We start from the raw sequence: 15,758 nt of genomic DNA, 5'->3' as shown, positions 1-15,758 counted from the left end.
CGACACACTCCCAATTTACTCATCCATACGCACACATTGACTCGTATTTTAGCCCCAAGGGGAGAAGAGACAGATCATCACCGCACCACACTGCACGAGGGTCATCTGCGCAGTGCAGTCAGCAACACCTGCATCAGGGCCCTACAGCAGAGCTGGTTTACCCCTGCCACATCATAATGGACCCATCCCCTTACCCACACCTGACCTGATTAGCTGATCAGACCAAATGCAGGAGAATATCCCCTCGCGGTCGCGTCACCATTTATCAATCACAGTTTCTCTCCAGTCATCCCTATCATGCACAGCCACCTCTCCTTCCACTGAAGACATCCCTCTCTCATCGAATGCTCTCTTCACACTGTCCATTCATCCTGTTTGTCGTCTTCCTCTCGGCCTTACACTCCTCACATCCTATCCAGTTATCTTTTACACCAGTCGCTATTCATCCCTTCTTTCCATAATTATGTCCAGACCATCCCAACACTCTGCTGAACTCGATCATCCGTCTCCCGCATAACTCCAGTTCTCCATCGCACTTCATCATTTCTCACTCGACCCATACGCATCACCCCACACACCCTCCTCAGACGCCTTATCTCCATTACATTCAAACTCTTCCTCTCTGCAACACCCGTATTCAGATATTCAAATTAATTTAGTTATACAGTAGGGTTGAGAACATTTATAGTAAGTGTAAAATAAGGTGTTCATGGCATTCATGGATCTGGAAAAAGCATACGACAGTGGACAGAGAAGGATTGTGGAAAGTCTTGCGCAGGTAAAGTGTAGATGGTAAGCTGCCGTCAAGAGTTTTAACGATGGTAGTGAAGCATGTGTATGGGTTAATGAGCATCAAAGTGAATGGTTCATGATCGGTGTGGGCGTGCGACAAGGTTGTGTGATGTCCCCATGATTGTTCAATATACCGGTATATACAGTAAGGATGGGGTGATGACAGAAGTAAAAACACGAGTAATGGGGAGGGGGATGGCGTTGGTAAGGAATGGTGACGGATGGAATATCTCAAATTTTTTGTATACTGATGATGCAGTACTACTTACAAATACCTGACAAGAACTTGGTAGGCTAGTGCAGAGTTTTGCTGATGTCTGTGAGCGTCGTGCCTTGAGAGTAAATGTAGAAGAGTAAAGTGATGGTTATTGTGAGAGATGGTGACTCCCAGTGCGATGTTACAGTGAATGGAGAAAGACTGGAATTGGTGAGAGTGTTCAAAAACCTGGGTACAGTGACAAAAGAGATGAAAATGTGCAAAAGAAGTGGAAAACAGAATGATGCAAGGAAGAAAGGTAGCTGGGGCAATGGTCTTGATAAGAAACAGTGGCTTCAGTGCTGCGGCTGCACGAGGCTTACATGAAGGAGTGTTAGTGCCAACTTTAACATATGGATGTGAGACTATGGTGTGGCATGAAAATGAAAAGTCGAGTACGAGCAGTGGAGATAGGACTGCTGAGGAATGTATGTGGAGTACAAAGGGTGGATAGCTTACGAAATAATGTGATTCGTGAAAGATGTGGAGTGAGGAAGTCTGTGACTCGAAGACAGTGTAGCCTACTGAGATGGTATGGTCAAGTGGAGAGAATGGATAACAATAGAGTGGTGAAAATGCTATATCTGAGCGAATTTGAAGGAGGGAGGAGGAGAGGTAGGCCAAGAAGGTGGAGAGATATGGTGGATGAGTGTGTGAGGGTTTGAGTCTCTACACTGTGTGTGAGGGAGAGAGGTTTGGAAGTCGGTGAGGCTAGGTAACTGACAAGAAATCGAGCTGGCAAGATGAATGTTGTGGGAAGTGCATGATCAGGGATTTGGCACCCCTTTTCAACGTGGCTTGACTCTGTCGGATACGTTTATGTGAAGCTGGTGAATGTTTTTGGCGTATCCGATACAGCCAGGATTCCGGGGGCTTGAATGATGAGTGAATGGAAGCGTGGCCCACTGGACTGGGCAAATTTGGGCTCTCTGGACATTGCTACTCTTCACCCTGCCCAAGGATGGGAAAGAAGGTCCGGATGATGATGACGATGATGATGATGATGTAAAATACGTAGTTTTCAAGCGTAATATGCTTTATAATCAAATTCTGTCTTCAGGTATTTATATTCTGATTTAAATGGTGTATTCCGAGAACAGAAATGCCACTGATTATAATCTGAAATATAACATTAAGTTCGCAGGTAATATATACAGGAACTTGATTGTGGGCGCGTGATACTGATAAACATGATTGAGATAATATGGACAAATAAGTGGAACTGCCACCCAACTTTTTATGAAAGATGCATAGACCTATTAATGATCTGATATTCGACGATCTATAAAGCATAAAATTAAATATAAATATTACATTTCAAATAGAACTACAACAAAATCAGGACCACCACTTCTGCAGGATTATGCGCGCAACGTAGGAGACATCCATCAGGTAACGCTTTGTACAGCCAGGTAGAATACAGTCTGAGCTTCAGAAACAAAGTAATGATAGAGTATGTGAACAAGATTATCTAATTAGCAGTTAGGTCTCAGTTAATGTGGAAAAGCCAATGTACGGTTTAGGCTGCGTGAGGAGTTAGTGCACCAGTTATTACCCCCAAAACTTACCCGAAGAAAATTTTTCCACTTCATTACACGGAAAAGGGATCTCACGTGAACAAAATTCAGTTAAATAATGTTGATATCGCCATCAAATTTTATAGCAAATCCGTGCGTATATGTTGAAGCTGCTCTGAAGCGGTAATACAAATTGTTATAAGTGAATTTGAAAAACAAGGAAGCGCTCTGGCTTATCAAATATTGAAGTGACGAAACCCAGGGCTCTCATTCGGAATTTAGAGCCAGACAAGCCCAGTGGTGGACCTTCCGTTCCACGACCGTAAGGTTGGCAATTCGAGCCCGTAGCAGTGTCTGCAAGAATTTCTCCTTGCCTTGCAGAGCATATGGTCCATTGGTACTGGCTCGGAGGATTAACCAACATTTGGAAGTGCTTGGACTATTGATTGTAAAAAATCTTAGAACAAATTTAAGGATGACGCAAAATCGTGAAATCATCCAATGTAACTAATTAACCAGAAGTACTAGAAAGCTTCATCACCACAGTGGAAAAATTACCATAATTTTTGTTATACGAGATAAAATGCTCTTCTCTAGTGTTTCCTTTGTCGTTAATTTGATATTACATAATTCATAATCTTTTAATTCTTTGGTGTGATGATACACTGTAATATATCCTCCCTCCATTCATCAGCAGAAAGTCTTTGGCCGTAGTTCGGATCGTTAATCGTTTAGATATAAGATGATATAGTTTTTCGGCTGTTGTTATTTATCTAATGTAAACTGGCAATGGTATTGTTTCAAATCTGGCGGGATTTAAGCAGACGGCAAGGCAGCGTAACGCGTCGCTCAACAACCACCCACCGACCTCACGGCAAACCTGGTAATGGACACAGACTATTCGCAGTTTCGTGCAGACTATAAAGTACAACATGGATCATTCCGCAAGATATTCGTTTTGTTGGGCCTTGCGAGGTATTAAATTTAAAGACTCTCACTTTAAAAAGGCACAAGAAATGCTTGGCTATAAATGAGACTACACCTGTTGGATATTTTTGCGCTGGGTGTCACTATATCCAGTAGGAACTCACAATTTATTTGGACTATATTTAGTGGTTCGTATGAGCTCAGATGAGTAAGTTATTTTATCTGTACTCACCATTATCAAAATTCTGAAGTGTTTGAGGCAGGAATTTTGAACGCAAGTAAAGGAGAGAGGAGATCCGCCCTGGCCGTCGGCCGACCCACCATCTTTGTTGTTGTTGTTGGGTGGCGGGTCACAAACACGCCGCATTTGTTGCCTGTCAGCTGGACGGACACTGTTGGTTTAAAGGGCCACCATTTAAATGCTGATAGTGTAGTGATGATTATAATGATGGTATTGGTGGGTGTTTATTGTTCATATGCTCCCGTGGGACTGCGTGTAAATATCTTGTGTACATTATGTGGGGTAAAGTAGGGTAGACAAACTGGCGTGGTGGTCGACATTAAACACTCCAAAGGTAACCTGTTATCAGCTTTTCATACAAATCTCTGTATGGATGTGGATATAATAAAAGAGATACAAGGTACGGCAGTGGGTGTTGGAGTTGCTGTAATGAGAGAGGAGAACGTTTGTGAACTTCCTGTACTGTTTGCGGATGATACTGTATTGTTTAGGGAAGACGAACGGGAACTGCAAGGCTTGGTGAATGAGTTTTGGAGTGTGTGTAAGCAACGGGATCTAAAGGTGAATGTAGGGAAGGGTAAAGTCTGCAAGAGAAATAAAGTCACTGAATGTACAGTGAGGTTGGATGATGAGGAAATTGAAAATGTGAATTCCGGTACATTAAAGTACTTGGGCAGTGTGATGAATAAGAATGGAAGGTTGGAGGATGAAGTGCTTGCAATGGCATAATAAGGAAGAAAGGTTGGTGGTTCTTTAGAAGCAGTGATAAGAAATAGGAAAGTGAGCATGGAAGTAAAAAAGTTGCTGCATGATAGTATTGTGATACCACCTCCAACATAAGGAAATGAAGGTTGGACCTTGCTGGAAGGACACAAATCAAGAGAGAGCAGTGGAAATTAGTTATCTGAGAGAAGCATGTGCAGTTACTTGGAGGGACAGACTGACAAATGAGGAAGTGAAGGGATGTTGTGTTGTGAATGTGATAGCATTGGGAGAAATACATTGAGGTGGTTTGGTCGTGTGGAGAGGGAGAGACTAATGAGGAGAGTGTATGTGGGTGAGGTGGAGGGGGCGGGAGGCCAAGGATGAGATGGAGGGGTTTATGAGAGAGGGGGGTGTGAGCTGGGAGGAGGGCAGTGAAATGACAGGGGACGGGATAATATGAAAGCAATTTGTCTGTGGCCACCCCTTATGAGATTAAGGTATCTGGCAATAGGTAGATACCAGCAGAAGATGAAAAGTGGGAGCAGACCCCATGAGGCATTTAGCAGGTGGTGTTCATTTTCATGACAGGCCTTTGAGACTGTTGAGTTATCCATTATGATAGAATACAAGGCCTCAATCCAACTTAAGGTACCACAGTTACCTTAACTTATTTGGTGTAATACACCAGAATCATCTTGGGGGTCTGCCTTGTGCACACTGATTATCAGTGTATTGTCACTGGTTATAAATTCAGCTTATTGTCACTGATTATACATTAATATTGATTCAGCCCCTGCAGATGTTGGATTGTTTGTTATATGAGGTTTATTATACGGCAGACTAGTAGTTTCATAGTTTGTAGCACTAACCATTTGGGTACTGCATCTGTGGTTGCTTTGATATTAAGGGCTCTCACATTGACCTCAAGTGCTGCTATCAGTCTCCTTATTGATCTTCTTGTCAGCACTGTGCAGTCATAGAGACTTATGATAAATTTCCCAGTTTCATTTATCATTGTCGCACAATTTTTCACTTGCTTGCAGCAGAGGGTGGGATGGATCATTCTTCTGGGGGTTTAAGGGAACTCAGTCAACACCATGGCTCTGAGTCCTGGCAACTAAAGTTCATTCACTTTCACTGGGGACATTTTCATTATTTTGCAGCCTCTTTCCCATAATTCAATGGCAGAATTATATATAGTGACCTTCCATCCTTTCCACAGTACTTTATGACTAGCACCATATTGTAATGTTAAATTGTTACAACCAGCATTCAAGACTGAGAGATATCAGTTTTACACTTACGGTATACTCGTTTCACTTTAACTAGGCATAAAACTTCCATCTCTCTGTTTTTAATGCTAAGCTATTATGAGATTAACAGTACTGGTAGTATATGGTGCTAGTCAGAAAGAAGTGCTATGGAAAGGATGTACAGCAGTAGTAATGTTTTATTCTACCACTGAGCCATGAGAAATAAGCTGCAGAAAGATGAAAAATCTCCACCTAATTAAAATGAATGAACTACAGTATTGGTATAGGAAACATAACACATTACACTACAGTATGGGGAGGATTGGGACCTTAGGTCGTACCGGTATGCAGGAAAGCAGCGCATATTTTTTAACGTAAGTCCTGGGATGTATCCAGAAATGAGAACAAAACTGCCCTGTGAATGAGGCTGGACATCCATTCACTCACCACTCTTAAGCCTTCAGAAGTTTTTACCTCATAGGCAAAACATATAAAAATTAGCTTCATAATGACGTGGAGGGAAGAGTAATAAGAGGTGACAGAAAGGATAGGAGACATAGGAAAAGTGGAGGGCAGATGCAGAAAAAGAAAGGTGAAGGTGAAATAAGCAGACAGCACTACATCAAGTGAGTGGATGATGGTCACTAACACCTATATTTTTAGTACTGTATTTTGGCAGTAATGATAAGTTACACCTTCTGTCTTTTGGGAGCTGCAGTGTACTCTTATTGTTGTTGTTACCCAAGGCACATCTCAATGTGAACCAAGTGGAATGCTGGAAATAAGTGACTGCATCCCACCGTCCTCTTTTCAAGAGGTGAGGGGAAGGGAACTGAGTGATGCATGTGTTTGTGTATACTTTAATATAGGTGTTCATTTTCAGAGATGTCGGTGTTTGTTGCTGGTAATGTCTCAGATGCCACACCTCTGCCCCGCCCTAGAAAAAAGTACAAAACCAGATACAGGTGAGTGATGGATGATGGCTTTCAGAAAGTGTACCATTTTTCAGTGACTTGGCATACATGAATATATTGTAGTGACTGTAGTGTAATACAGTAGATTGGTGGTAGGTGGAAGTGCTCACCATCCACTCACTCGATCCAGTTCTGCTCTTGGATGACTGCCCTTTCCTCTCTTCCTTCTTTCATTCTTTCCTCTTCCTTCTGTGTACAGGTGACTCTACATTGAGTGACCATCCAAATGGTTTCCTGTACACCAGGAAACCATTTACTGCGCTGGGTTGTAACCATATAACCAAATTATGGTGCCTGGTGGTGGATTGAGCTTGTGCAGGTTTAAATCCAAGGGATGGTTGAGGTTTATTGCTTACATAATGCCACTCAGGGTTTAGTGAGGCTGGTCACTCCCATCTTAAATGTCAGGACCAACTTGCCTAGCCCTGGGCATCTACACTCCTCATGGTGCGACACAGGATTTGATGATGATGATGATGTAATACTGTAGATAATTGTAATTAAACATTTTCACTTTTGTTACCAATTTCAAATACCTGTACTGTACAGCAACAGGGTGTATGAAGACTAGAATCTCAAAAGATTATAGTTCATCATCATTTTTGTTTAGCATCCATCTCTTCCCAGAGCTGGGGTTGGACATGATGTGAGTCATCTCCATTTATCTCTGTCCTTTGTGTTGTCTTCTCTTATATTTAAACTTCTCATATCTTCGGTAACCACTTGCCTCCAAGTTCTCTTTGGTCTTCCCACTGGTCTCCTCCCTATTACTTCCAGCTCCAAAATCCTTCTCAGAATATTATCTTACTCACTTCTGCGCACATAACCAGACCATCTCAGTCTCATTCTCCAAATCCTGTCATCTATGCTGTTGACTCCACATCTTCTCACCTCCTCATTTGACACTCTGTCTCTCCACTTAACTCTTGCCATATACCTCAGCATCCTGTGATCACATGTCAACAGGAGCCTCTCCAAATTTGCTGTCAGTGCCCATGTCTCTGCAGCATACAGCAGCACAGGTCTGATGCAGGTGCAGTAGATCCTTGCACAGTGAACCAGCAGTATCCCCTGGTTCACTAACAGACTGGCCAATTCTCTCCACTTTCTCCAGGCGCTTGTGATCCTGGTCCTCTCTGCCACCTCTGCTCCGCCCTCACAGCTCATGGTGTCACCAAGATAACAGATCTGGTCTATCACCTCCAACACACAACCCTCCTGTGGTCTCACTACTGGCCATCTAGCACATGCTGGTTACCTGAAGTTCCCTGTAGCTCTCGTTACGTTCTTGAGTCCAGAGCATCTGCCACGGCACCACTTTGAGCAACTTGAACACCACACAGAGTTGACACCTACTCCCCCTGCACACACTCTGCATGGATACCTTCCTGCTTGTGGTCTCATTGCTGGTTCCCTTCCTACCACCATCAGCTTTGTCTTTGATCTGTTGACATTCAGTCCTCTTGTTTCCATCTCACTTCTCCACAACTCAAACATCTCCACAACTCTCACCTCTGACTCCACCGACAACACCAGGTCATCCGCATGCATCAGCTGCCTGCCAAACTCCTCTGACGTTCCTGCAATTGCCGTCACTCTTGACCTTGAATTTGTATACAGAGCCATCACCAGTGTCACCAGTCACTCAGGTACCATCTGCCTCCTCAGTGCCCACGCAATCACTCTCCTTGGTATCCTGTCAAAAGCCTTTTCCAGGTCCACAGATATGTGAGACAAATCCTTCTTCTTTTCTCCATACTTCTCCTGTAATTGTCTCATGATGAAAATGGCATCCAATGTTGACTTGCCCTGCTGAAATCCAAACTGGTTCTCGCCAATCTTTACAATCTCCCTCAACCTTTCCTCCAAGATCTCCCAGACTTGCTTACTATGCTCCAGTAGCCTCACTTCTCTATAGTTCTCACATTTCTGTGCATCTCCTTTTCCCTTATAGATTAGGATGGTGTAGCTTTCTCCCCCACTGTTCTGGCATTCTACCTTCCTCTACTATCTTCCTAAACATCTTCAACAACTCTTTCTCACCCGTTTCTCAAGCTCCCCTCAGTTGTTCATTGGTGACTCCAGATGGGCCTGGAGCCCTGCCTCCCTTCATTCCTTTTAATGCCTTCTGGATGTCTTTGTAACCTCCATTATTGGTTCTTCAACTTGTCAGCCTTCCTCAAGCTGATATTCATTCTCATTCAACAACTGATGGAAATACCTCCTGCACCTTTGCATAATGTCTTCCTCCTCCACGATGATGTTTCCATTTTTATTTTTAATGAATTTTGTTCCACTGATATCCGTTTCTTCTTTCCTCATTTGTTTTGCAATTCTGAACATGCTTCTCACTCCCTCTTCACTATTCAGACCCTTTATCCATTCCTGCCATGCTTGTGCTCTTGCTGCTGCCACTGCTTTCTTGGTTTGGTTTGCTTTCTCTCTGTAACTTCTTTTACTTTCTTCTATTTTGTCTCTCTGCCATCTTTTAAATGCCTCGTTTTTCTCTTTTATAGCCTCTTGCACCTCATCATTCCACCACCAGGTCTCCTTCTCCTTCTGTCTTCCTCCACCTGTCACTCCACACATTTCCTTTGTTACCTCCGTTATTGCACAGTGGAGTCTTTTTTATCTGAAATTCTTTTAACCATAACATGCCATTAACTCTAAGTTTTACTAAAACGTTCTGATATTGGTTAACCACAAAAAAATGAAATCTATCCGAAAAATTCAAACACAGCGGGCTTGTTTCGCGCCACTAGCATTAGTTTACGGCAATTTATCTCCCACCCAATGTTACAAAATGCAGTTAGATACGTAGTTACTGCAGTGTATTAAGTGTTTTGGTGATGGTTGAGTGGCTTTTGGGGTGCTGGTGGTGGGCTAGACATCACCAGAAATGGGTGATGGATGAGTACAATACTCTTCCCTTGTAACCTACATATTATTACAATATCTTTTATCCAAAAAAATTGATTAAACAAAACTTTGAAAGTCTTAAGATTTTCAGGTAAAAGAGACTCCACTGTATTTCTCACTTCGTCCCTACTGTGATATTACTGATCCAATCTTTCAGCAAGCTTTTGTTCAAATATTCTTCTCCTATTTTGTTCCTTTAGCTTCCACACCCCTTCTTTCTCATCTTCATTTTCTTTTTCACTGTCATGTCGGCACAGACCAGCCTGTGCTGAGTTAGACACTCCTCCCCTGGTATAACCTTACAGTTCTTCACTTCCACTTCCTGGCACTTTTTGTACATGATGTAATCAATCTGTAATTCCATCTCGCCACTCTTAAATTTTGTACACACCGAGATACAAAGTCTAGAGACAGTTGAGCGACTATGTATCTCGATTGTTGCTGAGACAATCCAGATACAGACAGGCGACAGTCAGAGACACTTTGGAGACAGGGCAACTTTGTCTCTGGATTGTCTAGAGACTGTTGCGAGACGGTTGCCAGACATTTCTGCTACTTTCTCGCTGAACTGTTGCTAGACAATCAAGAGTCAGTCCAGCGACTTTGTCGCTCGTCCAGACCAAGCTGTAGCGAAGAATTGGCGGGAACAACCAATATTTGTCATATTAAACTCAATAAGTGATATTCCAGTCACAGGCAAGCTGTAAATGTGAAGATATACATTTACTGATGAATATATATATATATTGCCAGATGCCATTTACCCATAAGGGGTGGCCATTTGACTTTGAGTTATTTGTTTTACAGGGAGGGGCACTGACCCTCCGCCAACCCACTTGTTGACACGTAGGGAGCATGTATGGTTTGGTTATATGGTTACCACCCAGCATTGTAAATGGTTTCTTGGCTTACAGGAAACCATTTGGCTTGTCACACAATGTAAAGCCACCCATAAAGTAAAGAAAAGCAATAAGAAGTGACAGGAAAGATGGGGGAAATAGGAAGAGAGGAGGACACACAGAAAAAGAATGATAAAGGCTAAGGAAAAAGTAGGCAGCACTACATCAAGTGAGTGGATGATGGTTGCCACCACCTACCACCTTTAAATTCTAAGCCATGTAGGTTTAGACGGACCAGTATTTCTCACCCCCCAACCACATTACCAAGTACAGTATAAGGAGTATGAGTGGATGGAACCATCATGGAATGACAACACATACATATTGAAACAAAATATAAACCAAGTAGGATTAAAGAACCATTTATTTTTTACTGCCAGCACCAAGTATGAGGATGAGTATGAGTGGGTAGGCCCATCATCAAAGGGTGACACGTACGCATTGTGTCAATGGTGCTCAGTGGATATCTGCATCAAGTCAGTAGGGGCCAAGGGACTGCGGAACCATGAGATAACTGGCCGACACAAACAGAAGGCCTGTGACCGACCAGCACCATTACTTCCTGCCCCACCCACGCAGCATACCAAGTGAGTTGTGAAAGCATTATGAGGAAAAATACTAGCAGTCCTTGTAGCAATTTTTTTTTTTAAATCTATTTATCTATGTATCTATTGCCAGATGCCATAATCCCATAAGGGGTGGCCACTTGACTCTGAGTTATTTGTTTTACTGGGAGGGGCACTAACCCTCCACCAACCCACTTGTTGACACGTAGGGAGCACGTATGGTTTGGTTATATGGTTACCACCCAGCATTGTAAATGGTTTCTTGGGTTACAGGAAACCATTTGGCTTGTCACTCAATGTAAAGCCACCTGTAATGGAAAGAAAAGTATTAAGAAGTGACAGGAAAGATGGGAGAAATAGGAAGAGAAGAGGGCAGGCACAGAAAAAGAATGATAAAGGCTAAGGAAGAAGTAGGCAGCACTACATCAACTGAGTGGATGATGGTCACCACCACCTTCCCCCAGTAAATTACATAAAACTTGCATATAAAGGTTCCATTGCTATATATGAACATGACTTGCTAGTTTCCCACATTTTACAGTAGTAATTGCAGATAAATTAATTGTATGTAAAAAGTTGTAATGTTTTAGAACTTATAACAACAACTGCATTATTGGTATGTACTGTACAGTACAATTGGTATTGATTTCACAGTGCCATGAAGTGTTCAGATAGATACCATGTCCACATACTGAAACTACCAGTACATATATTGCACAAGTACAGCAGTTTTGAAGAAGCTTGAAATACTTTTTCATTATGTGAATATAATTTTTTCCATCATGTGCCCCTGTGTATCATCAAATAGTGGACTGTTCGCTGTTATTCTAGTGGCAAATTTACCTTCAGAGTAAGAATAAGACATATTTAATGATCTTGTATATATGTAGTGGTTGTAGCTCTTATATGCTCCAATTGCAGTGCGGTGTACCCAGTGTTGGAGGTGGAGGGTGGTGTTGAGCAGCAGGGTGGTGAGGCGCCCACCTCACCTCGACCTGTCACACCCCAGACACCCAACACACCACTTAGTCCCCAAGGAGAGGACTTACCCCAGCCTCCTCCTCTCTTGGACTTCTCAGCTCAACTGCCAGAACCCGAGGCAAACCCAGCTGTCTCCCAAGCTACACCCACACAATGCTTCGTCATAACACAGGCAAAGGGGGCAAGTCTTAGTTCTGGCTTTATTCTGTCTCTGATAAATTCTACTTATAAAGGGTGACTCAGTGGCTTGGTCAGGTTTGTACTGGAGTCATGTTTGGGGGTACTTCTTGGCATGAGTTTGAGCACCATTGACTGTCACTCATTTGTGGGGCAAGGTGGCTTAGTGGTAGAGTGCCCGACTCAAGACTGAAAGGTCGAGAGTTAGCGCCCCACCCATGTAGCTGCCCTGTTGGGAGAGGTAGTGCTTTCCCGTTACCTAGCGGTTGTTGTAGCAGCTGTGGCCCAGTGGGTAAGAGGGCTCCACTCTAACTGAAGGGTCTGAGGTTGAAGTCCACCCAAGGGTCATCAGTATACATCAGGAAGGGCATCTGGTCATAAAGTGCTACATGCCCCAAACGTAAGTCCTCTACCCAGGGGCAATGCCTTATCCCTTATCAAAAAGGGGACATGGTGTAAAACTCAGAGAAAAAAAAAAAAAAAAAAAAAAAAAGATACTATGTCATGTTGTTTTATTTACTATAGTACCAATAGGTTACTTCTTGAATGTAGTGACAGTAGGAGCATATTGTACATCCTTATCTTTGTCATACTAACCCAGTTTCCAAAATTTATATGGTATGGGAAAAGCCAAAGTATGGCTCTTTGATAAGAAACAAGAAACAAAGTACGGTATATACAGTATTATGGAGCCCTGAGTACAGTCTCCTCTCCTCCAGTCATATAGGAAGTACGATAGTGCTGGCAAACTAAGTGATTGGGTGTTGCTGACAATATAGCCCTGCTTCATTATAAAGAAAGGGAGGTTTCAGCTTCCCATTCAACCCATCTTAACCCGTTGAGATTCAAATGACTATTTCGATCGTCATTTCAAATCCCACCTCAGAGATTCGGATGAAGCTTTTAATCGTCATTTTAAGAAACTTTTGTAAAATATTCACCATAAATCGCATTTACGCATCATAACAGAGGCTCGAGCATGATGTCACGGAATGGTTGCTCTTATGTGTGGCGGCACTACACAGCTCGTCTGACTCATGGCTTTGTTTCTTTATGACATTATTCTTGGTGAATATTTTCCTACAGTAAGTATAAAAATTTTTTTTTTTGCCTAACTTCAACTTGTCACTTTGACTTTTTATTTTCTTTATTTTCCTTTTATGTACATACTACAATAAAGTACAACTATTCAGTTTCAAAATAGCACCACAACCAGCATCCTATCATAAAAAGTGTATTTAAACTGATCGATCAAAGAAAAACATTGCGAAGCAAATATGCGACCGAGACTAAACTAAAATTGTGCATCTCTTTCCTTTCGCTTTGGTGCACAATGAAATGCAAAAATTACCATAATCTATACATCATTATAAAGGTAATTTATTGTATTTTTGCATGGTTTAAACCAAATTTACATATCTTTACTCATTAATTTTTGCCAAATATTTTTCTACGGCATGGTATAAAATTTTTGCTTTTCGCCTAACTTCAACTCATCATTTTGACATTTTATTTTCTTTGCTGTCCTTTTTTCAACATAATTTGATAAAGTACAACTATTCAGCTTTAAAATGACACCAAAACCAACATTCTGTCATGAAAAGTGTATTTACACAGAGCGATCAAAGTAAAATATCGGGCCGCGAAGATGTGGGTCAGCGTGCGTGGCTGACTCTGGCACAGACACACTCTGCCTGGCCCAAAAACCTGAAAGGGTTAATTGCCTTTTATAACACACAGGGAATACTGTATATGAGTACCAGTATTATCCTATATTATATATCCTGACGGATAAGGATTGAACCCCAGCGAGTGATGCTGCAAGTGAAGTTGCTCCACAAAGTATGGCCATTGAAAATCAGGCCATGTCAGTGCTAATAAGTGTTCCACAGTGACAGTATCTTCTGCACAAGTGATGTCAGTTAAGTGCAGTTTTTAGCAAGAGCTTTTGGGATACTAAAATCTATTTATCTATTGCCAGATGCCTCACTCCCGTTCAGGGTGGCCACAAACAAATCGCCTCCATGTCGCCCTGTCCCCCGCCATTTCACTGCCCCACTCCCAACTCATCCTCCCCTCTCTCATATACCTCTCCACCCCATCCCTCCATCTCATCCTCGGCCTCCCCCTCCCTCTAAAATGCCAGTACATAATACAGTCATAGACAGTACATTACATCCATCCATCCACCCATCATCCAATCCTACATTTCTCCACGAGGAGTGCAGGAGCCCGGGGCCAAGCATGTTGGTCCTGACATTCAAGATGAGAGTGACCAGCCTCGCTAATCCCTGTGTGGCATTACGTGAACAGTAAACCCCAACCATCCCTTGGATATAAACCTTCACCAGCTCAATCTGATTGGATCACCTTAATTACCTACCAAACCACCAGGCACCAAAATTTGGTTATATGGTTATCACCCAGTATAGTGAATGGTTTCCTGGTGTACAGGAAACCATATGGCTTGTCACTCAGTGTAGAGTCACCCACAGGGAGAAGGAAGAGGAAAGAATGAAGGAAAGAAAGACAGAAGAGGGAGTGTATAGTTACCTGTAGGCAGAAGAACAAGGAAAGAATGAAGTAAAGGAAGACAGAAGAGGATGGAAGGAAAGAAGGATGGAGAGAGGAAAGGGCAGACACCCGACAGCAGCGCTACATCGAGTGAGTGGATGGTGAGCGCCCCCACCTACCACAATACTCTGAAAATATTTTATATTAATATGGCTTTCCTTGTGCTTTACTTTCAAATGGTTTGGTTTCTGTATTTCAGGTTGAAGAGTCCCTTGTAATAGAATATGACAACCCTGATGCCTGCAGTGTTCCAACATCCTCCCCAACCAAGCCTCAGGGTGGTACTGGTGCTGCTACTGCTCCAGTAAAGAGAGAAACTGATGAAAAATTTGGATTCAGCACTGATGACCTGACTTGTAATGTTTGTGGCCAGGAATACACTAAGTGGACACACCTCAAGAAACATCTCCTTGACCACATACTACATGCACAGAACTCTGCCGCTGAAAACAAGGCCCGAGTTAGTTGAAAATTTTCTGCTGTATGTTCTGCCCTCTTGTACTGTACTATGTATTTTTTAATACAGGAAGGTTTTTCAATGATAAGCTGACAACGGGGGTGTAGGTTGATTAAGTCCTCATAAACGTATGTACTAGACCACAGTATTCTGACCTGTGACCCCAATACTGTACCTCAAAGGGGTAATATTGGATTGTATTGTCACTAGACTGGAAAATTTTTGCATTTACATTTATAATCTCACCTCAGAACCACGTCTTTTTTCATGGAGTTAAAATTTCCTATTCTTCGGATGTTCTGTGCATCTACACTTTGTAAGATGTATGATGGGACAAGCTGTCACCCTTTACTAATGTAGAGTGGCGGACGAGGACGAGGGAGGGCAGGAGGAGGTCGGAGCAGCAGCCGGGCAACTCTAACTAAACAGCAGGCATTGTCCTCTCAGCAGAAGCAGGTGAGGCTCTTATCATGGCTGTACTTGATTACACCTCATAGTAGCTCATCTCAACTCACTGATA

General features: G+C 42.5%; 1 protein-coding gene across 1 annotated transcript in view; it reads left to right on the top strand.

Moving 5' to 3' along the window:
- The first annotated feature begins 6,557 nt into the window (after window positions 1-6,557).
- Window positions 6,558-15,758, top strand: part of LOC145394031 (uncharacterized) — a 37,440-nt gene continuing 28,239 nt past the window's right edge. The window contains exons 1-5 of the mRNA XM_080268001.1: window positions 6,558-6,656; window positions 10,864-11,070; window positions 11,971-12,211; window positions 14,981-15,241; window positions 15,599-15,694. Of these exons, the coding sequence (XP_080124127.1) occupies window positions 6,577-6,656; window positions 10,864-11,070; window positions 11,971-12,211; window positions 14,981-15,241; window positions 15,599-15,694 (885 nt within the window). The 5' untranslated portion in view covers window positions 6,558-6,576. The remainder of the gene's footprint in view (window positions 6,657-10,863; window positions 11,071-11,970; window positions 12,212-14,980; window positions 15,242-15,598; window positions 15,695-15,758) is intronic.

Source organism: Coenobita brevimanus, chromosome 26 (genome assembly GCF_032717465.1).
Source record: "Coenobita brevimanus isolate Jiangsu-jjx chromosome 26, ASM3271746v2, whole genome shotgun sequence".
NCBI lineage: Eukaryota > Metazoa > Arthropoda > Malacostraca > Decapoda > Coenobitidae > Coenobita > Coenobita brevimanus.
Note: the sequence above shows the minus strand (reverse complement) of the source record. Positions and strands in the feature narration are given on the sequence as shown.